The 24,872-nt window shown below is 33.2% G+C and overlaps 11 protein-coding genes across 11 annotated transcripts, besides 2 other annotated features; 7 read left to right on the top strand and 4 right to left on the bottom strand.

Annotated features, from left to right (window-relative positions):
* Positions 1–166: 166 nt before the first annotated feature.
* BEWA_007870 (hypothetical protein) lies at positions 167–7,811 on the bottom strand (the record flags this gene model as incomplete). The annotated part of the gene is made up of 1 exon (XM_004830987.1): positions 167–7,811. Exon 1 carries the CDS (start codon positions 7,640–7,642, stop codon positions 167–169), a length of 7,476 nt encoding a protein of 2,491 aa, XP_004831044.1. The 5' UTR covers positions 7,643–7,811.
* A 127-nt stretch (positions 7,812–7,938) lies between these two features.
* On the top strand, positions 7,939–10,347 carry BEWA_007860 (hypothetical protein; the record flags this gene model as incomplete). The annotated part of the gene is made up of 1 exon (XM_004830986.1): positions 7,939–10,347. The coding sequence occupies one exon, from the start codon at positions 7,939–7,941 to the stop codon at positions 10,345–10,347; it is 2,409 nt and encodes an 802-aa protein (XP_004831043.1).
* Positions 10,315–10,337: a sequence feature (AT_rich).
* Positions 10,348–10,556: 209 nt separating the features above from the next.
* Positions 10,557–12,004, bottom strand: BEWA_007850 (mannosyltransferase, putative; the record flags this gene model as incomplete). Its single annotated transcript, XM_004830985.1, has 8 exons — positions 10,557–10,781; positions 10,815–10,910; positions 10,943–11,060; positions 11,097–11,251; positions 11,286–11,358; positions 11,392–11,661; positions 11,699–11,810; positions 11,851–12,004. 8 exons carry the CDS (start codon positions 12,002–12,004, stop codon positions 10,557–10,559), a joined length of 1,203 nt encoding a protein of 400 aa, XP_004831042.1.
* Positions 12,005–13,038: 1,034 nt separating this feature from the next.
* Positions 13,039–14,034, top strand: BEWA_007840 (hypothetical protein; the record flags this gene model as incomplete). The annotated part of the gene is made up of 1 exon (XM_004830984.1): positions 13,039–14,034. The coding sequence occupies one exon, from the start codon at positions 13,039–13,041 to the stop codon at positions 14,032–14,034; it is 996 nt and encodes a 331-aa protein (XP_004831041.1).
* Positions 14,035–14,518: 484 nt separating this feature from the next.
* On the top strand, positions 14,519–15,689 carry BEWA_007830 (hypothetical protein; the record flags this gene model as incomplete). The annotated part of the gene is made up of 4 exons (XM_004830983.1): positions 14,519–14,674; positions 14,713–15,202; positions 15,237–15,578; positions 15,613–15,689. 4 exons carry the CDS (start codon positions 14,519–14,521, stop codon positions 15,687–15,689), a joined length of 1,065 nt encoding a protein of 354 aa, XP_004831040.1.
* Positions 15,690–16,112: 423 nt separating this feature from the next.
* On the top strand, positions 16,113–18,219 carry BEWA_007820 (hypothetical protein; the record flags this gene model as incomplete). The annotated part of the gene is made up of 4 exons (XM_004830982.1): positions 16,113–16,845; positions 16,885–17,390; positions 17,424–17,699; positions 17,734–18,219. 4 exons carry the CDS (start codon positions 16,113–16,115, stop codon positions 18,217–18,219), a joined length of 2,001 nt encoding a protein of 666 aa, XP_004831039.1.
* Positions 16,441–16,463: a sequence feature (AT_rich).
* Positions 18,220–19,471: 1,252 nt separating the features above from the next.
* Positions 19,472–21,991, bottom strand: BEWA_007810 (DNA-repair protein xp-G, putative; the record flags this gene model as incomplete). Its single annotated transcript, XM_004830981.1, has 1 exon — positions 19,472–21,991. One exon carries the CDS (start codon positions 21,989–21,991, stop codon positions 19,472–19,474), a length of 2,520 nt encoding a protein of 839 aa, XP_004831038.1.
* A 19-nt stretch (positions 21,992–22,010) lies between these two features.
* Positions 22,011–22,329, bottom strand: BEWA_007800 (hypothetical protein; the record flags this gene model as incomplete). Its single annotated transcript, XM_004830980.1, has 3 exons — positions 22,011–22,080; positions 22,119–22,219; positions 22,255–22,329. 3 exons carry the CDS (start codon positions 22,327–22,329, stop codon positions 22,011–22,013), a joined length of 246 nt encoding a protein of 81 aa, XP_004831037.1.
* Positions 22,330–22,627: 298 nt separating this feature from the next.
* On the top strand, positions 22,628–23,257 carry BEWA_007790 (hypothetical protein; the record flags this gene model as incomplete). The annotated part of the gene is made up of 1 exon (XM_004830979.1): positions 22,628–23,257. The coding sequence occupies one exon, from the start codon at positions 22,628–22,630 to the stop codon at positions 23,255–23,257; it is 630 nt and encodes a 209-aa protein (XP_004831036.1).
* Positions 23,258–23,405: 148 nt separating this feature from the next.
* Positions 23,406–24,213, top strand: BEWA_007780 (hypothetical protein; the record flags this gene model as incomplete). The annotated part of the gene is made up of 6 exons (XM_004830978.1): positions 23,406–23,415; positions 23,450–23,658; positions 23,692–23,850; positions 23,883–23,951; positions 23,988–24,047; positions 24,082–24,213. The coding sequence occupies 6 exons, from the start codon at positions 23,406–23,408 to the stop codon at positions 24,211–24,213; spliced, it is 639 nt and encodes a 212-aa protein (XP_004831035.1).
* Positions 24,214–24,283: 70 nt separating this feature from the next.
* BEWA_007770 (hypothetical protein) lies at positions 24,284–24,753 on the top strand (the record flags this gene model as incomplete). Its single annotated transcript, XM_004830977.1, has 3 exons — positions 24,284–24,413; positions 24,449–24,561; positions 24,643–24,753. 3 exons carry the CDS (start codon positions 24,284–24,286, stop codon positions 24,751–24,753), a joined length of 354 nt encoding a protein of 117 aa, XP_004831034.1.
* Between the last annotated feature and the right edge of the window lie 119 nt (positions 24,754–24,872).

The following is a 24,872-nucleotide window of genomic DNA, read 5'->3' as shown; positions in this document are numbered from 1 at the left end:
TTCAAAATATAATGAAAGTGAGACAGAATGCAGAATCTAAGATTAAAAAGGTGAAGATTGGAAACAACTGGCACAAGAGGGAACTTGATAGACTTGAAAAAGCCGTAAAGGTGGTGTTGGAAACGATAAAAAAGCATAAAGACCAAACAGAAAAGAAGATTAATATTTAATTGGTAAATGACGCTAGTGAGTTAATTTTCTCATTTAGACATTGAGCATAAGCTCTCACGACTTCAGTTTCATCATCCACAAGTTCGCCAATTTCTGGCATTAAATTTTTTAATGTTGCGGATAAATGAATACTTGAGTGTTCCCATAGGTTATTTAGAATAATTAAAATTCCAACTTTGGTATTGTTATCACGCCTTGCTAAGTTATGCGATAAGCACGCTTCGATTTTAACAACCTTTTCATCGTTTGTGCAATTTTCAATGAGTTCTTTCAGTGTATTTTCAAGTGTATATAACCAGACGAAAGTGATGTGTTGGGAAGATCCCCTATCTTCTGGGTATATTGGTAAAATTTCAAAGAGGGAGAGACATTCTTCGATTAGACATATCCATGAGTTAATACACAAATCAGGCACGGAGCTTTTATCAGAGTTCCACGTTTTAACCGATTCCTGCATGAACAATAATGCCAATATAGAATTGTTGATCCATATCCATGAATTATCCATCTTAAGTTCTACTCCAGATGATTTAATCATTCTTGCGATTTTGAGAGAATAAGAAAGAATCTCATTTACATTCTGATAAACCCTAGGTGTTATATATTGTGTAGTTCCAAATTTTCCATATTTTCTCATAGACATGACCAACACACGCAGGAAAAGACTGCTGCTAGCGTATTCGCCTAGACTTTTACTTATGTCCTTGGCATTAGTCACATTATAATCTGCATTAAGGGCTTTTGTGTTCAACAACTTTGTGTGCGTTTCTATTACTTTAAAGAGATCTTTGGTTGTAATTCGACTAGCAAATTTCATACTAAATGAAATAAACAGGTCCTGAAAAACAACAACTGCATTTGATTTGTCAGTTAACATTTTGAAAATAGAAGATGAGAAGATAGTATTATAGTTTGTCAAATCGTCTTGTGTAGCAAAATATTTGCCAAGACTAGATACGATTTCAGTATACGATTTTCCTTTTCCAAATTTATGTTCACTAATAAACTCGGACAAAGCAGTAATGTAATGATTTAGAATGATAGCATGTTTTTTCTCAAAAACTTTCGCGTATTTTTCCTTTATCTTGTTGAAATGAAGATTTACTATGAGCATAATCATAAGTTTCCCATATCTTTCCATTACTGTAAGCTGATCAGTTTCATCCAAATTCAAAAATATTTTAATCAAAGAGCTTGATTTAATGTAAGCACTAGAATAATAAGTCAACATAAGCATTATGTTATAGTTTGTCCCCTTTATACTAACCGCATCGTGTGTATTTTTGTTTATCATTTCCAAGAGAGTTTCTGTATTGTGTCTAATTATATCTAAGTAGATACTGTCACAAGTTTCCCGTATTGATTTATTATTAATTTGTTCCTTATCTAAACTAAATGACTGCGCTGTTTCAGAAGAAAGTAAGTTTTTATAGTTAAACACTAGAGATATTACTGATTTATGGAATTCGTTACCCAAAATATTTCCAAAAGATCGTTGAAAAGCCAATAAAACCAGAAAAAACAACCTACAAGAAACGACATCTAATCTTCTGTCAGAAAGCAGGATTGAGTTGACGTTTATTAATAGGGTAGAAACCTCATCAATTTTCATGCAACCAAAAAATTCTTGGTGATCAAGTAGTGCTATGGTTTTTATTATGTAAATAATATCACTATAAATCCATGGAGAAGCCTTTATACTTTTTACATCCGAAAGAGACTGCTCTATAACTAATGATATTATTCGCATTAAGTTTTTAATTGAATTTAGGGAAATTGGTGGGAAATTAATAAAATATGTCCAAATTTCTCCTTTAAATTTTGATATATCTGTGTCCTTACTTTTATCCTCTTTAAACAAGCCACATTCAAATAGATAGAGCAAAATCATTGAAATATCCGAATTTAACATCTCAAACTCCTTTGAAAGTTTTTGAGACTCAAATTTAGATTTCTTGTGCTTTGTAATATTATTTAAAAACTGTAGAATATATGTTAGGTAACAAGTGATAATTCTACACTTGGAGAGATCATCAATTACATCTTTCACCCATATGGTATCAAGCATTTTTCGATCTAAATTAACCTTAAGGTTGAAAAACAACTTTATTGATTGACAAGCTATCCTTGTATAGCTGAATGCATAATTTAGCCTAAATATGATGGTAACTAATTGCTCAATTTTACGAGAAATTTGCTTGCATACGTCTTGGTCTGAAGGCACACTGATTTTGATACTTCTTGTTCCTTGCTTACGTTTTTTCACATACACGGGATTAGAAGTTAGATTTTCCAGGATAGAAAGTATAAAAACCGAGCAATAAACAAGCTCAGAGATGCATAAGTATGAACCAAAAGATTGGGAAGTGTGGTCATTAAAAGATTCTAAGGAACAGTCCAAAACAAATGCACCAAATGATTCCACTGCCATACGAACAAAAGTAAAAATGTTTAGAAGATTTTGGAAGATGACATCCTTACCAGAATTTTTGACATCCGTGTTAATATTGATGGTGGGCAGATTAAACATGGGTTTGATTCCAGAAAATTCCAAGAGATCTAGCATACTTAACTGGGCTATATTAGAAACAATGGAAATTATGTCAGAATGCTGACCAATTAGATCAAGAACTTTCATATTTGTTAACTCTGGCTGCAACTTGGGAGATGTTAGGCACACAAACGTGGAATAAGATATCCATAGATTGCGTGCGGATTTTGAGGTGTCGTCATCATTACCGAAAATTGCAAAAGATATTTCAAAAAGTGATTCTACCGACAAATTTGTGTTTTCACTTTTAAAGGATTTTGATAAAGCAAAAATAACCGCAGTTATTCCATAATCTAAGGTTTTTTCACAAGACTTTATAAACGTGACCATCATATTCTTGAGAAAACCCTTTACAGCTACAAATACCAACGATCCAAACAAGGACGATAAGGAATCCATAAACAGACAAACAGAATCAAACAGAGGAACAAGAAGAGTAGGCTGAACTAGAGAATCTTCTTGTACAAGCTTATCTATCCTTGAATAGAGCAGGGTCAAATAGCTACATATTTCTGCGTAAATTGGATCTAACATTTCACCTGCTTTTACTTTATCTATTCCAAATTTTAAAAGCTTTGTTGTAGATGTAAAAACAAATGTTTGCACCTTGGTCTGGATAAAACTCGTGCCTAGAATCAATTTTAATAATATCTTAGAAGCTATTAACACTGTCCTAAGGGAATCATATCCAGCATCCATCGTTGTACTAAATATTTTTTCCAACACCTGTAAAGAGTCTATTTTATTCATTGTATTCAACAAGATCATTTCGGTTGGTCTGTGAGGCACTTCTTCTAATGAATAAATGAAAGCTAGGAACTGTGAAAAAAGTTTCTGACTTTTAGCATCGAATATCCAATCTATAATTAACATATTGTTCACCATGTCAAAACTATCAAAAACTCCAATAAATAACTTCAACAGCTTTATTTTCTCGTTATTGGATAACTTCCAAAAAATACCATTTTTTAGAGTAGATAATGATAACAAAGTACAATCCTTCAACATAAATAAAATAGGATGCATGTGATCATACTGGTTAGTGTCTGAATCATCGAGCGTTGGTTCCATCAAAGAGCCTAATGCCTTTGTAATTCTCAATATATCGGGACATATACTTTTCCCGAAAATTAGCATTTTCTCGTCGTCAAAAAGTTTTCCAGTTGATATTATTGCAGTCGTTATTGATAACAGAGAAATGAAATGTTTTGTAGAACGAATATCCAAATAATCTCTAGGCTCTTTCACCAATTTTGGAATTTTTTCACTTAAATACTTTATAATTCTTGATAAAATGTTATCTACTCCAAAAAGGAAAGTTGACTTAGAATTTGATAATGCATTCCATAAACACTTCACCACAGAGGGATCCAACATTACGTGTGGATTTGTGGTTAAGCAGCGTGAAAAGAGCAAAAACAAAAACTCTTGATCATCCTTACCATAATTCGATAAAAATTTGGTTAAAGAATCGGGTAGTTCGTAAAAAGTTTCGTTAGATTGTGTCAAGTACTTTGAAAAACTCTTCAATGATAAAGTTACTGTTCTTGGAAATTCATGGTTTTCAAATAAATCAATGCTTGCAAGCATATTCGAACGAAACCCCTTGATAAGATGTTTATCATATGAAAATTCCTCCTTAGAATAAATTTCTGAAATATTTTTCATCAATTTTCCAGCTTTGTGTCTGATGTTATAATCACGATGTAAGGTGTATGGCAGCAGGTTTATGACAAAATCAAAGAATATACTGGGTAATATATGTGGATCATTTACAAAAACAGAGAGGAAAATAGATTCTATGAAATCACAAACCATAGTATACAAACGGTCAGTATCGTTTACAGAACATGATAGAGTTAGCCAAAATCGATTAGAATCTGTAGCATGACCAAGATTCATGGGAGAAAGGTTGGAATTTCTCGAATGAAAATTTGCAGAACCTAAAGTACTAAAAAGGTCTTTAGCGATCATCATGCCATCGTATGATATATCTAATACATGTTCATTAGTTTCCATAACAAGAATTCCATCCTCCCAGATAAATTCCACATTCCTGCATATTGGCCAACCAATTGTGCTCCTTTTAGTTGTAGTTATATTCCTTTTTGAATTGTATGTGCCCACAAAAAGATCACAACATTCAAAGCAGTGCCTAGCCAAGGCTGAGGAGTATATTCCTAGTTGTAAGTTTTCTGTAATTTCCCTCAGAAAATCTAGGAATTCCTCATTCAACATAAGCATCACATGATGGAGCAATACTATATTGGAGAAATAGCTGTCATCAAAAACTTTAAGGTATAGACTAAGCACAGCTAAGGATGCTTTGCATGACTTTGAGAGTGTTTTAGAAAGAGAATCCGATAAATGTCCAATGCTGGCAAGCGCATAGATTTGTTGAATAGTTGATATTGTAACAGCATGGATAGTTTTAGCATTTGATTCAGAAATACAATTTACCAGCGAACATATTACATAGCATGTAACTAATCCATTTGTTAAGAAATATGAGTCATCAGATTCAGATAAATAATTCTCATTCTTCGGAGACACGTCTTCCTTACTTGCTACGCCAGACTCTCTGATTCTTCTTTCCAAAACAAGAGTTTTCAATAGGCGAAATGAAGATTTTAGAATTAGTTGCGCATCAAATTCAATAATATTTTTCTTATTCAAATAGCGTTCACATATTTCAAAAATATTTGTCATGGTTTCTTTTCCACTAGTTATGTTCCTCAGTAATATAATAAATGGCGTAATCGAGTCGCTTATAACATTCGCCTCTTCATCTGATGCTTTCCCATCAAAATCCAACAATAGGTAGAGAGACTGAGATAGATTCCTCCAACTGGTATCATTGCAAGAAAACCCTAATGCATAGGCACTAAACAGCCCTGAAACATCAATACTATAGTTGTTTTCCTGCGCTCTTTCAACTGTAAACACAACATCAAATGATATTTTTTTGTCTATATCGTCCAACAGACCCTGAATATACGTTAATAATACAACAATGGAATGTTTTATTGATATATAACTCCATATTTTTTGGTCAGAGCAGTGAAAACCAAATAGATCTTCATATCTCAAAGTAACTGAAAAAAACTGGCTAACGAGAGAATGATATTCATCATCATTTTCACTCGCAGGAATAAAATAGCCTCCAGTTATTGAATTAACAATAAGCTTATACATTTTAAGCCGTATTTCATGTGGCAATGTATCATCCATATACATTGATAATACTTGGTGAATATTATTCCTGGTCACTCTTGATGGCAATAGAAAACTCTGGTTATTAGGAATAGTACCCATAATATTCAACCTTATTAATCCAAAATTGTCAAATATCGATTTTGAAACAAATAACAACATATCTACAGAGTTGAAATTTGGTGATTTGCTTATATATCTATCAACAAGTATCTCCATATCAGATTTGTGCGTTTTATTCAAAACCTTTAAAATTAGTCGCAAAATAAAGAGCACAGTAGTATATTTTTTGTTGAAAACTTCTACTATATCGCCAGTGCTTGATTTATTATAAGAAACTAACAAATCTCCATGACCATAGCTTGTAGCGAATAATTTTGATAATTCATCCATAACGTTAAAAAAAAATATCTTAGAATAGTACAAACCTACATTGTTGTTTTTTATAATAGCGGAAAATAAGTTACTATACTCTAATGTTTCGTCTTTTGAATCAAATTCATTTGATATGGAGGTAATTTTTAGGTTAGTTTTCATTATTTTTAAGGTAGACTGGAAAATAATATTACAGAGTCTAGAAAAGTCGATCATTTTACCAAATGAAGTAGGTGATAATAAGGCCTTCAGTATGACATCAGAAGATGAACATACCCTGAAGAATGTCTCCAGAACAGCTTCAGGTAACATATTGATTCGATCCTTTTGATGCCCAAGCAGTATAGAAATTAGCACCATCGCATTTTTAATCGCAACTCGAAGATAAAATGGTATTTTATTGTTCTTAATTTTTAAAAGTAGCGGTTCCAGTATTGCTGTTAACAAAGCTCTCTGGGTGGATATATTCAGAGAGGTTTTGGCAGATATGAAAGCTAGCGCGCATAATTGCGTATTGTAATATTCTAAATATTCAGCTTTCTTCAGACCATCTACTGCAGTGTTGAAAAAGAAACGTATTTCATCTTCACTAAGAGTTTTTCCTTTTGATTCAATTACAGAAAGTGTTAATATATTGTAAAATGCAATATATGATTTATTTTTTTCGTATTTCATTCGTTCCAACACAACAGAGTTAACGGACTGGACAACTTTTTTATAGTTCCCAAAGAACTTTATGATTCCATCCACTATCACATGTTTTGAAACACCTGCATGATTGTGTAGTGTCAACTTTTTATCTTTGTTTGCATAAAAATAAGAAACATCACTGGACTTTGGAAGTGTTGATAATGACAAAAGTTTAAAGAAGTAATCTGTGTCGTGATATTGCAGAAAATTTATTATAGCATGCTCAGGATATCTCACTGTAAGTTCATACTTGTATATTAAAAAATCCATGAGATTTTGAATTTGCGGATATGAAAAGTATGGAACAGACAAGTCCAAAAATAGATGGATCAAACGATTAAGTTCTGAAAGTTCTTTATCATCAAAAAATTCAAGATCCTTGTTTTCAAATGATAGAATGCCTGAAGTATCACTCTCACTTGCAAAGAATAAGTCCACTTCTGAGGAAGAATTCCGCCAACAAGGGCGAAATAAAGGTTCACATATCTCAAAATCTTCATCTAGTGTTTTTATGTAGTTCCAAGACTCCCATGTTTGCAGTATATTCCACTGTAGATTCCTCTTATATGCCTTTAAGAACTTTGTACACAACTTGTTCTTCTCCAGAACAGCCGAGGAGAGCTGTTCACTTATTTTCGACATTTATGACAAAATTAGTGATGAATAATAGCACTAAACTACTGATTTAAATTCTAACAACTTTAAACTACATTTTGATAGAATTAGAAAGAGCAACTGAAGTGTATTACGTCGACTTTAGACAACAATATACATTCTAAAAATAAACCAACATATTTAATTGAATGTCGGTGATAGGAGAAATTTATCGGAAACGGTCACGATCCTTCCCCACCTAGATGCTACAGATTCGAAATATCCACCGGGTTAGTGAATTTTATTAGATTCTATGGTTATCTCGAGGGTTTAACTATGTTATAATGTATAATGATAGTCAAATAGATCCTACATTCTTTGAACAGCTAAATAAACATATATCGTTAAACGCTTCAACGTTCGTGGGTATATTCAAGAAGAATGACATAGAACGTAGAGATAGGAACTTTAAATTAATTGATAATTGCTCAGATTTCTCTCTTTCAGTGGAATCTAGTTATCATTCTCATCTGGGTTGCTCCAATGACTTTGCAATCTTTACAATTGCGGAGCAAAAAACCGTAAAACACCATGGAGACTACAAACACACTGTTGACTTGGTTATTACAATAAAATGCTACTACAAAAATTACAAAGGCCTTCTATCTACCTTTTCCTTCCAGGTTGTAGTAGATTACGATGTTTCCAAACAAGGTTATTTTCATCATATATCGGTGAATTCAAATGGTACCATATTACTCATCCATTCTCAAACGACTTGTGTCGTTTCCAGGGTACCAGTTAGAGTATCAGCTAGCTCACTTCTTTCAGATGAAAAAACTACATTACAACTGTTGCAAGGTATAAAAGTTGTTGAACTCGATGAAGGTTGTAACATAGTAAAAGCGATGTTTAGTTGCAAACATCCAAATGTCTTTTGTTTGGTATCCATGGAATCGTTAGATATCGCTGGCAACGGTAACTACAGTCTTGCCAAATTGGCTCATAAGAATAATTTTGAGATTTTTAACGATTATATGGAGCTTTTTGGTGTTATTAGAATGTTTGATGTCGAATCAAGTATTGATACTCCGATCCTTAGCATGAAATTATCCGAAGAAATGTGCAGGTTGGGGAGGGAAACTTATGATACTCCTAATCGATACGAAAGGAAAAGACTAAAAATACCAGGTGCCATAGTTGATCTTTTTTGGAATGAGAATGATACTTCACACATAGGTTCTTTGACTTTATTTGTTTTGTCAAATTATGGCCTAGTTTTTGCCTACTCTCCAGTTATTGTGGATACACATGATAATTTTAATACTAAACTAAAATTAGTTGAAAAATCCTTGGATCTTTTGGAGAAAGGTTTTATCTTTGATGGAAATCAAACCTCAATGGATACGAAATCTGACGTTATACGTCTTCTGAAATCGTTATATATCCGCAAGAATTCCGTGGAAAACGTAGATGTCGAATTATTTCCAACAATAGTAAAGTTGGAAATTGACACTAAAAGAAGCGTTTCATATTCCAATTCATCGTTTGAATCATTTACAGTATTGTCCACCTACCCAGAACTTATCATTATTGCTTCAACATTTGATGGTAGTATTTCAGTTTTTAAATCGTCATCACTATTAGTACCACAAACATCGCACTTTTTCAATCCAAATACTTTTAGAAATTTGCACTATATCGATTCTTTTGATATGTTGGGGAACAGTTGTTTTAAAGGAAGCAAAATATCGTTTATTCCAATCTCCCCTTCCACATGTTTACTATATTCACTGTACGAATCCTTTATTCTCACATTTTCCAACGTTTTAAAAATAACCCCGATACTCAAAAATACCAAAGTTGGGGATTTTTTGTATTATTTTTCACAACCTACGATGTATCTAAAACCAGGTGAAAATAGAGCTGAATATTCACGGGCTGAAAATCGCAACTTGTTCCTTTTATTTCCATACTACTGTTATATAAGGGACTACGAAATTCTCAAATATGATTCAATAATTGCAAGGACTATGAACCTAGATTCTAATACTAGTAGAATAGATGAGGATGATTTTGTTTTTCGATGTCCATCCATAAAGTCAGGTTCCCAAGTTGATATTAATTCCTATGATAATGAGCTCTTAAAAAAATCATCCAGGGTTCCGGAATATGTCCTGTCATCATATAAAAAATTTAGTGATTCATTTAACGGTTTAAAGATTTGCATTAGTGACAAGGCTGTATTTAAACAGGTTAGTGATTTTCACCATCTTCTCATCCTTTTTCAGAAAATTATTAGATTTATAAGGATAATTTCTTCAGCAGATTCCGATACACTTCAAAACATAAAGACGGGATCAAACTACGGGGAAATGATCAACAAAATGCGAATTGTGAACGAAGATATCGTAAACTCTATTGATTTACACTTTAATAACAATTTCAAGCTCTACAGTTCCATGTTTGAAGATTTGAAAACAAGGATAAATAGCGCCCGTGATTTAAATCAAACTATAATAATCAGACATGAGGGGCTTATTAGGCTAATTTCAAGAATTAGGGAATTGCAGATTATAAATAGTAGCATGATCTCAATATCGAATATGATTACTAGTGTCTATCTTAAGCACTCATCACGTTTACTTGAAGATATGACCCGTAAAGCAAATGAATCACGGAACTTTGATAACGATAGTCTGAAGGAGTTAATAAGTTTGTTTAAATATAATATTTATAAAATCTGCAGGTGAATGGTTGTCAACGTCAACCATTCGAAACGTTTGTGCGATGATCAATATATTCAAAAGGGTTCACCTGCTAAGAAGCAGATTAATAAATATTCATTGACTTTTCTCTACATCTTTATGAAACATCCTTATTGTTGCCCAGCCAAAACTCATTTGTGCTAGCAGAAACAAAGCAGATGAATATAAGAGCTGAGTAGATAAAATTAGAGCGATTATGCACATACCATTAAAAAAGTATTGTAACCACGGAATTCCAATTGATATGCCCAGAATAGCCACATACCCTTGAATACAACAAGAAAGAATACTGTAGTTAGGAGGGTCCTCGTCTTCTCGGAGTTGAACTTTACATTAGAGAAAACTAGGGGAAGTAAGACTATCCACCATAGGAAGTATTGGGATGTACAAACTTTGTTAAGTGTAACAAATGATAATGTCTATATACTTTTATCATTATTTCTGCAACATACCTGTAAAAACATGGATAAAGGTAGGTTGAATAGGCCCACAATAGAGTAGATTACAATAGAAAATAGTTGGGGAACAAATGATAAAAATAGATTCATCTGAAGGGAGTGTTTGTAAAATGCAACAGTACCTTCGTTTTTGTATCTACAATATAGTACATGAGATTAAAATAAATAGAAAAATTGTGGCGATGGTCCTTTCTCACATAGTGATAGAGATAGGTCTCATAAATGAATTCGAAGCCATATCTATAGCAGAACGTTTATAACATGTTGTGTACTTACAGCCAATATGATAGTGTAGTACATATCAGAAAAGTCAAGAAACTGATTACTCCAAAAGTGATTTGCTGCTTATTTATGTTTGCAACAAAATTCTTTGGAATAAGAAGTAGCGACATAGGAAATTTTTTGTGTGAGTAGATACCCAAGGTGTTCATCTAAATTATTTTTGGTTAATGTGGGAAGACTAACATTGTATAAGTAGAAGATAAAGGAAGGTGCGTATATTATAGGATATATTTTCACATGGACTGATAAACCGAACCTAAAAATGTTATTATTCATACCATAGACTTACATAATTGCGGATTTCACGATTTCCTTTTTATTTATATAATACACAGTTGCTATAACTAAGAGGCATATCAAAGAATCCGCATTCCCTCGAGAAGATATACCGATTACAAACGGATTTAATAGCCATAATGACGTTAGAGCTACTCTTTTGAGATCATTTACATTTGAAATTGCCTTTTCCAGTATATATCCAATGGCTATATCTGAGGCTGAGAATATTATTTTTCCAAAGTCATTGAATAAGTAGATGTTAAAGACCATTAAGAAAGATCTAAACAATATATATAAGTGCAAACGAGTAAACAAACAGTAAGGGCGTGTAGCGATATGTATGTCTCTCATAAGGAGAGAGTCCCTTTGTGACTAGGTAGGAGGCATCAGTAAAAACCTTGTAGTCTACATCGGTATATTTTAGATCAACTACAACATTAATGTGTGAATATTTTGTCTTTTGACTTACACTTGTCGTTGTGATACGACGAATAGGATATCAGCGCTAAGCGAATTAAAATCGAAAGTAGATATACACACTTCCGGATTTCTGATGCAGATTTTTTTATTTTACTAAAACTCCACGGAGGAGACTTGAATTTATATTTTATCAGATCAAACATTAGAAAACGTGTAACTTGTACCGAGCGCAGGATACCTACAAACAACAGCAATAGAGCTAATAAAATTTTAACATATTGATCAAACTACACACATCTGTTTAGAATATTTATGTTGCCAATCGTTCACGGACCTGCGCGAAAGCTATTGACTCCACATGAAAGGTGACGCAATCACTACAAGTACACAATCGCTAAGTTGAAATAGAGTTAATTCAGATGATTTTGGAACTAAAATTTGGAGGTGCAAGACGTAGAAAGTTCTTGACTAGAGTACCTCTAGAATTACTGCCAGTGAGACAAGATACAACGATGGACCAGATTCAAAGAATCAATCAACTGTTGCGTTCAGAATATCAAAACTTTCATCTCTCCTAGTCGACAACCGTACAACATTAACTAAAATTTTAATTTATGGTCCACTGATCATAGAAAGTTTCCGCTAATGAAATGTAGAACCTAGGCCGAGTTAACAGTCTTGAACAAAACAAGATAGAGATTCTACGATATTTGGAAATCCAAGTAGTTTTACCATAGAGTGGAAAAGTAGCTCGATAATCTGGTACAAGGTGGAAGCTTACGACGAATTTCTAGACACCCAATTATATGTCAACCAGGCACAACATAGGTGGAAGACAACCCTTTGAGAAGAGATGCTGAATGCCATGATCAAATTTCAACCACATAGATCGCTACCATTTCCCTATACTGGTTTGGCATGTCTAGAGAGGAGGAAGTTTTATGGGGATTTGTATTTTCTTCCGCGGAAGGCTTGGGAAGCCATTTAGCGTTGTCTAACTAGACAAAGATTCGCAATGTATTGCAAAGTTTGCATTGTCGAGTGCATTACATTTTTCGTATTTTGTTTATGTTACCACGCTCCGCATAAGGTTAGACACGTTGCTTTGCAGAAATTATGCAATTTTTACTCCATTATTGTTTTATAACTTGTAAATGAAGTTTATATAGTTTTATTGAAATGTTTATGTATTGCTTGTTCTCCACTATTGTTTTTCTTTACCCCTGACATACATAATATGGTTAACTGTTTAACTAACAGGTTAAATATTCCTCACTACGATGATGAATTACTGTGCAAAGAAATAAGTAACTTGACCTTTAGGCAATCCCATGATGGAAGTGAGTTTTTCTCACATAATGGAATTAGGGATTCCGCGGATACGACGTCTTCATCAGGACTTGATGGGTTTTCACATGGATGGTTCCCAGATTCTCAAATGAAGTATAACGAAAAAGGTGTATCTTTTAGTAGAATGACCACATTTACGGAGTTGCCGTTTGGAAATACCCTTTACGGTTTTAGTAGGCAAAGGGATGATAAACATTCCGATAATATAGCTTTCTTCAGGGATTTAAAGGATTTGCTAACCCAAAATTTAGTAGAAACGCTAAGAACATATGTTAATGATATTTACCAGATTGATATTTCAAATTTCAAAATGGAGAAATCTGACAACCGTATAGCCATAACACACGATGAACTTCATACCAGGGCCTTGATTGTATTGAAAAAATGTATATTGAGTTCGACCGAGATCAACGTAGTACAAGTTTACTTGGCTTTAAGAGAAAAATATATTATAACCGAACACCCATTGTTGCCAAGTATAGGATCGTCTTTACATTCAAATGGTTATTGCAAACCGTGTGTATTTGCTAATAAGAAATCAAACTATTGCAAGAGTGGATTTAATTGCAATTTTTGTCACTATCACCATAAAATAATCAGACGAAAAATCAACCATAAATCGGATTCTCTTACCAAACTTACTCAAAGTGGCCACTTAGGTAAATTGGCTAAGCTCACAAACGGTGATGATAACTCTACATCCGTATCACAGATTAGTAATGATGGAACACCCGATATTTCCAATACAAACAATCCATTTGCATCTCTTTCGTTGTTAACGAATACTACAGGCAACAGTTATTTTTCAGTTTTCTCAAAGTACTCACACAATGGACCTAATAAGGCTAAAATGGATAATAGCACTCCAAGATTGTATTTCTAAGTCTTTCGGATCTTTTAGATCTTATTAAAATTTTAATTAAAGACTAACAAATCGGTTAGTTTACTTATGAGCTTTGTCATGATGCAAAACATGATTTAATGAATGCTTTATGATTAATAAAGCATAGCTAATCTTCTCTCTGATAGCTCATGTTACCTTAGTCATTAGAACAAAAGTCGCTTTAAGTTTTGTTTTTTGTTCATTACCTGTTTTATTTTGCTAGTATGGTGTCGTATACTCCGGTCCACCCTGTTCGCTTTAAATTTCGACCTCATTAGATCGTTAGATATTTTGCATAGAGATGTTTTTCACTGTTTTTCTCAGTGGTGTCGCGACTTGCTAGGGTGGCACCGAGGGAAGACAAATTGTAGAACTTTCATGTTACAGCCAAAATTTGGCTACTCACCTACCATATTAGGTTCAATTTTGTTTATCAATACAAAATATTTGGCAGGGATGGAATGTGCCGCATTAATCATCAAATATGGTAGTACGTTTAAATCAAGCTCGTCACTCAGCCGACGATCTTCGCTCCAGAGTGAATAAGCTCGGCAATATTATTATACTTTTCTTTTTTCTCTTTTTGGGATTATATTATTTTGGATATAGTGATGGATCCGTTGGTGAAGAAAGCGCAAAGGTAAGCTGTTTACACCGTGTAATTCACCTTGTCCGTAGATTCCTCAATTAAAAACAAACAATAGTCATCATGATACTGTATTTCATAGCAAGTTTTATGTTCATCCGTCACTCTCACTTCCTGAAATAACTATAAGAATATTGAACCAACTTTCTTTACATTTGGAATCCAGCAGATTAAATGATATAAATGACAACTATTCCCTTATTTGGAACAATCATGATCCATCTTCAATAACTATTAAAGTCAAAAATGTGAAGTATGGACTAATATCAATTTCAGCATCTGAAACTCATACATCGCAGGTGACCAATCACAGCCAAAAAGATTTTGTATATGCTGGTTTGGTTAGAGCAGAGAGAGAATATTGCAGTGGTAACTTATCTTGGACCTGTCAAAAAGATTATTTTAATGCGAATAATACGTTTGACTCAAGCTATTGTATTCTGGCTATTACTTCTTCAAATATAGAGAATATATTCGAAGTTTCCGATAGGATTGCGCATAAACAGGATACAAATAATACAGGTATGGTGTTATATTAAATAAATAAGCCTTTTAGATGCATTAATTGGAATGTTTTGCGGCAACCCATTAATTCAAAGAGTTGCAAACAGCACTGATTCCATATTTTTCATAAATCAAGGAACCTTAAAGGATAGTACTATTGTTAGCACATATTTGGTTTGTAAATTTTCAATGACAAAGATGGAGGTGTCACAATGTCACGATCCAGGATTTGACCTATTTAATTCACATGTTCCTATGGCTCTTATTCACGATGAATCGAGCAGTTCAGTAGCTACCATTGTATATAATCAAACAGGTTCTCTTGATATTGCAACTTTCAGCTCAACTACGGTGTCTTTTGAAGCTCTATTTAAATCAATCCCCTTTACTAGCGGTTTGTTCATCCTTACATTTACATTATTGATTAGGATGGTTAATGTGTAATGGTAGAAGATCAAAGGGAACGATTATATTTGCAGGTTTGCTTTCATTAGTTTTGAAATAAAGAATATAGGAGATTCTGCACCTTATGAAATAATGGGCATCTACGATTTAAACAATAAAGAGGAAATATACCATAACTTGTATCTATAAACGAACGTATACACATAAATGATTGTTTACATTACTTTCGGTGTTTTCTATTTATGGCACCATATTAGGGTGGAATTATCTTGGCTCCACGTAACGTTATTTGATTCTATAACTCTTTAACAAGGATGAAACTCCACATCTTTTTTCTCAAATATTGTTTTATTCTATTACACTACACATGATTTCGAAAATTCCTTATCATTTACCCTTGGACCCGGAATAATAATATGTTTGGTTAATCGTATAAGATGGTTCTATTTTCTTTGTTATAATAACGTGATTTGTTCATTTGTTTGCCTAGCGATTATTCTATTTATTCCCTTTACAGTAAATTATGTCTCTATTCCAGAAAAAAACGATTCCAGGTCGATTGGGTCACACAATTGTCTCGTTTGTTCTTTTCTCAGAGAATATAAGGGAAGAATCGTCAATTACAGAGGAAGGTACGTATGCTTATAGCTGTGTATATACTCTTTATTCAGCTAATGTAGAGAGCAATAGATCAGTAACAAACAACGATGATCGCCTTGGAGCCCACGACCAAAACGACATAGTCCATACTAGTTCCTCTGATACAACAACATCTAAAGACTACAAATTAGACTCTTTTTGGGATTTTAGTCCGGACGATCTTTGCTACTACAAAGAACATGCGAAGATACAAAATAAAAATTTTAAAAATAATGTTGCATACAACAGAATAGTTACAAGTATCGATTTAGATGAAACAAAGCGATTGCTTTACGGTACATGGGATCCTGAACAAAGTGAACGGATTTGGAATAATGTTAATGGCGGTGATTCCGAAGAAGATGAAGTTTTCACTGATATGCAACTGGTTTTAGAGGAGGACCTCCTCAAACCCAGAAAAGTACCAAATGTTTTACTTTCTACAAACCATATCCGTGATTTCGTCAAGTATGATATTAATGATTATGATGAAGAGGACAATGTAGAGCCGAACTTTCGGTATAATCAAAAGATGTTACTTATGTTTGGCGGAGCATTCCCTAATGACGCTATTCTTGATTCTATTCCTCTGAACTCAATGCACTCGGTAATATACGGTTTGTTTTTTTTTCTTCTTCATATTTTTACCTAATTAGGTGATCTAGATGTTACCAATAATTTGTACATGTCCCACGTTGACTACTATAATAACGAATGGACGCTTTTGGACTGCATTAACACTCCAGAACCCAGAGCATTTCACGCATCATGTATTATTTATGTGACTATAGATACACCAATCCTTATTGTACACGGAGGTTTTGGGGCAAAAAGGAAAGTATTACCTAGCGAGATTTACATTTTAAATTTAAGTAACAAAACACTAAAGTGGGACACATTCTTTACTAATGGACCTCTGCCGCAAAGAAGATATGGCCATAGTATATCACATATTGGAAACTATTTGGTAATTTTTGGTGGAACAAATGGAAAGCAGTTATTTAATGATGTTTGGACCCTGAACATTAACAATGGAATTTATATTGAGCCAGGAAAACTCTCTGCAAATTGTTGGAACAAATTAGAATTTAATACTCTTTCTCCATCTCCTAGAGCGTTTCATTCGTGTACAAAAGTAGGCATTTCATCCAATTCTCCAATGGTATGTTAATTTTTTTCTCTTAAAAATTCTTAGGTTGTTTATGGAGGTGAAGTTAATGAGGATCAAGTGAGAAGCCGCATTTATGCTTTGCATGTTATTAATGATGAGAGAATTATTTGGACTATTCTACCTGTATATGTTAAGTGTCCTTCGGAGGCCAGAGCCTTTCACTCAATGGCATTTATTGACAATAAATTTGTAATAGCTGGTGGTATTGATCTAAAGTCTAATGGTCTTGCAAACTTACGCACACTAATTTACTCTTTAGAGAAGAAAACATTTCATTATTGTGACGATACTATCAGTACGGTAAGCAAATTTAAACAATTTTTATTCTTCTTAGATTTGCCATCAATCTTGGTCAGCATTTGGTATAATATATCATTGGGGAGGATTGTCACAATATTACGGGAAGAACCAATTAGAAAGCACTACAAATGTTTCAAATCCAATTTTTTATAGTGATGACCGAAACATAGAAGAGATTTATTTTAACTTCCTTCAACAAAACACATTGCAGGCTCTTCAAAATGACATTAGCATCGATGATCCTTTGGTTTTTCATTCTTCCAACGAAAAGGAATCCAATGAATTAGACAATCAAGTTATAATAGAAGTTTCACAGCCAGAATTATCACATGAATTAAAATTGGATACTCCCAAAACAGAAGTGCCTACATTTAAGGGAAGACCACGACGATCTGCAGCAATAAAATGTTTGAATGCTATAGAATTGGACAATTTGAAACGAATGCAAGCTAATGAAAATACAACAGAAACAAACACTGACTCCGCGGGAAATGATAAGGAAAATAATCACTCTGATTGATGTATTCTAGATTATTAAAAAAAACACTTGCCAATTTTTTGAAACAAGTCCATCCTGATGTGACCAGACATTTGGGGACTGAAAAATGCAGTATAAATTCAGAATCTCTTGGAGAACTCATTTCTTATATAAACTCTCTCGGTAAAGGGGTTTCAAATATTTATGATAAAAAAAAGACCCTAATTTTCTACAAGAGTTTAAATTCTCAATGCGTTACAGTAAAGATTGACCTTTTACCACAAACTAATAACCTCGAGCAAATAAAGAATAGCATCATCAAGCAAGCATATGGACAAGATACTGGAAATTTGGTTGAAGATAAAGAAGTGTAAGTACAACATGAAACAATATTTATGATTTCAATAGGTGTGTTAAGGAAGATAAAATTCTTTGGTTCAGCAAAGAGGCAAAAGAATTATTTAACTTACGCAAGGAAACGATTGATGCAATACAAGGAACGAATTATCACCTCTATACTTTGAGGGGGGAGAACGATGACCTCTGTGCTTTAGCATATCGTCTTAAACTTGACCCGCGGTTAATATTTTTTGAAAAGGGCATCAAACAATATGACGGGTTAGAAACCCTTAGAAAACTCTTGGATACAATAGAAACAAACCCTAAAATTTACAGGATGTTTAATATACTGAATGAAGATAACATTAACATCCCTATTATCATTACATCATCTGGGTATAACAAATCACAATTTGATACTTTTATCAGGATTCCCTGCAATTTTAACCCAGAAGACCTAGAGCGTGCTCTGAGACACAATATACCAAGCACAATCGCAACATATAAAATACTTAGTAATAGGCTAACCTAAATTACATCATTCCTTCCATCTTCTACTACATGCCGTACACACGAAGAACTGTGTCATGGGCTCGTCAGCTGAACGAGTTTGTATACTCATAAAATATGCCTCTTTGTTGTTGCAGTCTGGGCATATCGCTAAAGTAGAGCCTATGAGAACACTGTATTTCAAACCTGGAATTTTTGGAGCGTGTTCGTACTCATTATTACTAATTGCAATATTTGTAACATCTTTAAAGTTTGAATACAACGTAGATTTATGAAAATTTTGCGTAAGGGGTAGATTATAGCTACATCTAAGGCATGAGAACCCGCAAACATCAAACTCTTTGGATTTGAAATATAAAATACTATGACAGAGAGGGCAAAATAATGCCATTTGATAATATACAAAATAATAAATATGAAATAGGAATTATGATGGTTTGTAGAGTTAGAAGGAATCACTATATTTTGATTTAAGGCAACGCTCCTTGATCGATATAATAGAATTTAACATACGCTTAGATGTTATTTTTGAAACATAATAGTCAGGTTTATTTATATACATAACCCTTTTAGAGCTAGAACTTGTACTGAGACTAGAAACCAACTTCCTAAACGACGACAAGTTCGTGTTCAGAGTCCTCCTTACATGCTTTAGAGAAGATAATGAGTTTTTACTACTGCATATTTCAGGAAGAATGTCTTCTATTATAAACTGTTGTGATTTTTTAGTCATTAGCGTATTTATACAACATTCCACTTCTTCTTTTGGTAACGTTGAGTTTTTTTCCATGAATGTAAGAATTGCCGGAATATTTGGAGTTACCCATGATAATTTAAACTCATTGGTTATATTTGGATGTAAAAGTAGGTTGTATGCCTCTAGATTGGGAAAATCTGAGCTGAATGTCCAATGTATACGGTAATTTATATGTGCTTCCTTATACGCCTTTTTTAGTGGACACGGATCTGAGATTGCAGTTTCTAAGTCACAATCACTAGTTGCCCATTTTCTAAATTCATACAAATCATTAAAGGTTGGGTATGCCTTTATAATTTCAAGTGCATTTATAATTCCAACACCCTTTATCCCTGTAGTATAATCACAACCACAGATAATCGCTATAAGTGCCAATTCTTGTCTTCCAATTCCTAATTGTGAAAATAGACGTTCAGAAGTATAGACTTCAAATATGTTACTATTGTAAAAGTTTTTCAAAACACGGTTGGCCCCAAAAACTAATGCATCAGAATCATCCGTTATAACAGCATAACAAGCACCAGATTCATTTAAGTGAGCACATTGTGACTCAGCTTCAGAAGGGGCTACTATGTATGGTATACCAAATAACTTTAGCATTTTCTGTATAGCATCATGATAATCTTGGATAATATTAGAGTTACCAGTACATGTAAGCATACCATGCATAGATGAATCAGGAAAATGATCTATATTCAGAAGATTATTTACTTCGTTTGCATCTCTTAAATCATTTTTATTCGTTTCATCAATGCAAGTCCGTTTTGGAGATAAGATATATATTTCCTCAGAACTTCCATCATTACTATATTCTGGTTTTAAAGCTTTATCTTGAATGGTATCTTCACAGTCTAATAAACTTTCATATTTCTGTGGTATAACTTGATTTATATTACAAATTACACCAGCGTATTCTTGTTTGGGGATATCCAAAGCCTCGATAACTTCAAACTCTTCGTCTGATCCGCCATTTTTTGGAGATAAAGAATGGTTATTATCATTATTTGGTACATCAGAAATGAGATCACCAAAAATTTCCTCATCAGTAGCAAAGGTTGATTCGTCAAATATACCATTTGTGTGCAGAGTTTTTTGTGGAAATTTTGGTTCACTATGAACGAAATTCGGTGGTGTTATAACATTCAAATTATTCATAAATCTTTTCTTCCTTTTTATTCTATTAAAGTTTATGCTATTATAATCATATATTTCTTCAATAAATAAATTGTTGGAAGTAGGATGATGAAGTTCATCTTTAATTGCATTAGGATAATGGGCAGATATGTTCCGTTTTAATTTCTCTATTTCCTTCATAATTGCAACGTCCTTAATATAACTTTCAATTTGGTGTTTTGAGTATTCTGATATGGACTCTTTTAATTCTATGGATTTGGCTCGGTTATCCACCCGGTTAATTTCTCTGATTTTGTTCATAATTTCGTACTTCAATTTATCAGCCAATTTATAATAATCATCTTCATTGTTTCTTAAATTAATTGTTGATTTCAAAATTCGAGCCATAGATGATAATTTTTTTTCGTTTAGTTCGAAATCTCCAGGTGAAACGGGGTCTCCCTCGCAGTTTGTATCATTGAATAAACCTTTTGGAACACTTAAAGGACCTAAAGGTATATGAGAGTCATAGATATCTTTAGAATTTATTTCTTTTGTAGAGGTTGATGGATTAAATGAATTATTATCCACATAGTCTTTAGCAAAAGTCGTAATATCTGCATTGTCATTTGTTAGCAAATTTAAATCTTTTGGAATGATAGTATCATTAACTTCATATTCAAGGGCCAAAATATTTTTTTTACCCTTTGGACATGGACTATTATTTATTGTTTTTTTCAAACAAACATTGGTCACTTTCCGCATTTGAGAGGCGAGCGCTTGAAATGCCAAAAGATTGTGGTTAATTCTTCTCTTGTTCTGCAGCAATCTTCTTTTTATCAAAGTCTTCCTTTTCGCAACTGGAGGTTTACCATCAAATACAAAAATAGGTTTTATGCCTTTTTCCAGTAAATAACATATACGAAGAAAAAAGACACCAATTACATCGCCACCATGCCTCATATTAGATTCCGATGCCAAACAATGACTCAACCAAAAACTAGCATCTATCGCACATTTTTTTCCAACTAACGCTTCAATTCTTGCAGGTAAACCTGCAGCTGCAAGTAAATCCCACAAGTGTTGTACGCCCATGATGTACTGCGATTATGAACTAGAGAGCATTTGTTATATTCTTAGCGCTTTCTGCTGCAGCCTGGGACAATATAGTGTGAGCTTCATACCTATTTAATAATATTCTTATAAATAAGGCTAAACTAACATTCTATCCATACACTTAGCGATGCAAATTTGTTCAGTTTTGCCTAGTTTATCATCAAACTTATTACTAAAGCATTTGTTAAAGCAAACTTTCTTTACTTGCTAAAGGAAGATGTGAAAAATAAAAGTGCAAATACCTCGTTGAGCATAGAAAGGATAAGTAAGTTCAAAGCAGCGTTTAACTCAGTAGATTGCATAGAATCATCAGTCATTATGATTTAAGATATATTTAAATTGTACAAAGAATTTCAATGGTATTATCCAATAGTGTTGGAAAAATAATCAACTGAGTTCAATCCCAATAGCAAATCATAACCAACGTACCAAATTTTGTCTCATGCTTCATAATACATCCGTAGTTTTCTCGCATTTTAATTTATTCATGATACAAAGTTAACTCAGTCTATTTCTTCATACCTATTTGCGCCAGTTGATTTCACAGATCTATATTCGCCATTTTATAGAATATATACACACATAAAATTAGGATTATAATATGGAAAAGCTTTAATGAGTGAATTGAAACTGGATACACATTTATTAAAAGACAAAAGTGAACTGTGTAATACGACCAGGGTACTCTTGGATGAGATAACTTCTGTATTTGCGATAAACTGCATAAATCCATGGTCTGAAAATGAATTTGACAAAGATAAATGTGGTCTTATACCTGTAGAATTGTTTGTTAATGTCGCCAGGCAATTGGGTTTTGTTTTCACAGCAACAGAAAGTAGAGCACTTTTGAGATGTTTTAAACAATCCAAAATAGATTATTTGGATATTGATTATTTTGTTCGTATATTGGACAATAAGATAAGATTGGATAGTGATATAAAAGTATCAAAATTTGCCAATTTTAGAGAACACTTTCGAGAGGGATTGCAAAGGTATTATAATATTATAGATTGCCATAATACCGGGAAGATCCCTGTAACCGATTTAAAACAAATGTTGTCAAGTTTTAATGAGGGGGAGTTTGATTCTAATACATTAGAATGTTTACTAAAAGTTTCTGAGTCAAGAAACAAAAGGATCATCACTGCGGACGACTTTGTCAATATTTTAATGCCCATTAAAGATATGGAATTCTTCTCACTTAGAGCGTTTGAAGATGTTAATTTATCCGAAAATGGGAACTGAAAACAATACAAGCTCCAGATTGCCACGAAGCCAACGAAAGAAGCTTCGGAAAGAAGAATATAAACAAAAAAGGAGACAACGTCGCCCTGAAAAAAGAAAGCAAAAACGAGCCATAAAACAACTCGAGCGAAGGGAATTTTTGGCATCAATGGACGATGGTATGTTTACCTATTCCTAGTTTAAAATATTTAGAAGGGAGGAAAACATTTGTCTTAAATGAGCGTAAGGCTAAAATAGAACATCAAGAAAATCTAAATTCCCTTCTTGATCATGCTTATAATGAAGGTGTTGGTGTTTGTATAAATTGTAGTTTTAATGAAATTATGAACCCAAGGGAAATTAGAAGTTTGGCAAAGCAACTTTCTATGTCCTATAATCTAATCAAAAAACATATGGCACCGGTATTTATACTTTGTTAGACTAAATTTTTTCAGATAAAGATGGTGCTAACAAGTTTTTCGCATGATTCCGCTCTATATAAAGATTGTGAATTATTCGGGATTCAAAATTGGAAGATTCATAAGCATGAACAAGGCTTTTGGGAAATCTTCGAATCCGAAAAGATAATTGTACTAACACCAGACGCAACTGAGGTTTGCTGTTTATATATATTATTAATCTGCAGATATTGGAAGAAATCCAACATGACAAGGTGTATATAATAGGTGGACTTGTGGATACAAATGTAAAAAAGGTTCATTCAAATTTGTATTAAACAAGATCTTCATAGAGGGAAACGTTGACGCAGGCGAGCAAATATGGAATCACTTGTAAATCGCTACCAGTTAAGGTCAGTAACTATTTGTTTAATTTATGGTAAACAGAAGTATTTTCCCGAATGCAAAAAAGTAGTTCTGAATGTTTCGACTGTTTTTGAAATTTTGATGCATAAAATAAACAATTTGAGCTGGGAAGATGCGTTAAACAGGTGTATCCCAGTTAGGGCTAAGCGTTGACACTATAATTTTCTAAAAATGAATAATTGCATTATAATAGTGATATTAATTTAATTAACATAGATTTGAAATGTTCAAGAGGGCTCATTTGTTCAATTCAAACGTTCCCTTGGTGCAGGAAGGAAGCGGGAAGTCTGATCAAAATGAGATACATGACCTAGAGGATATAAGATCTGAACTGGATAAACCTGAGTATAATAGTAAGTGTAAATATTTTTTGTTAAGACACATATAGTCGATGACGAGGGAATTAGAACTTCTTATGAAACCAAGGTTGCCCATTGTATACATTGCAAAGGGAAAACCATGTTGAACGAAGATTCCATAAATAAACACATCCAAAGCAAGGTAAACATAATAATACGAGATATTTAACTAGTGAATATCTATATTTCACGAATAACAAGAAGCTAATACAAATTCCTGTAGAATCACATTAAAAACGTCAAAAAGAATCTTAAAAAGCGAGAAGCTGGGAACAAGATTAGAAAGGAGTTTAACAAAAGGATGGAAGCGATCGATCGTTTGGGAAAGCTTTAATTGCACCGGATGTTTGATCATAAAGCACGATTACGCACATTGTAATCTTTACATCTTCTTCAATCAACCAATATGATTATGTAAATATTAATGTTCCTGAAGCAGAATGGAAATCTCAC

Source organism: Theileria equi, chromosome 3, assembly GCF_000342415.1.
Source record: "Theileria equi strain WA chromosome 3, complete sequence".
Lineage (NCBI taxonomy): Eukaryota > Apicomplexa > Aconoidasida > Piroplasmida > Theileriidae > Theileria > Theileria equi.
The sequence above is the reverse complement of the archived record's forward strand: the minus strand, read 5'-3'. Positions and strand labels throughout refer to the sequence as shown.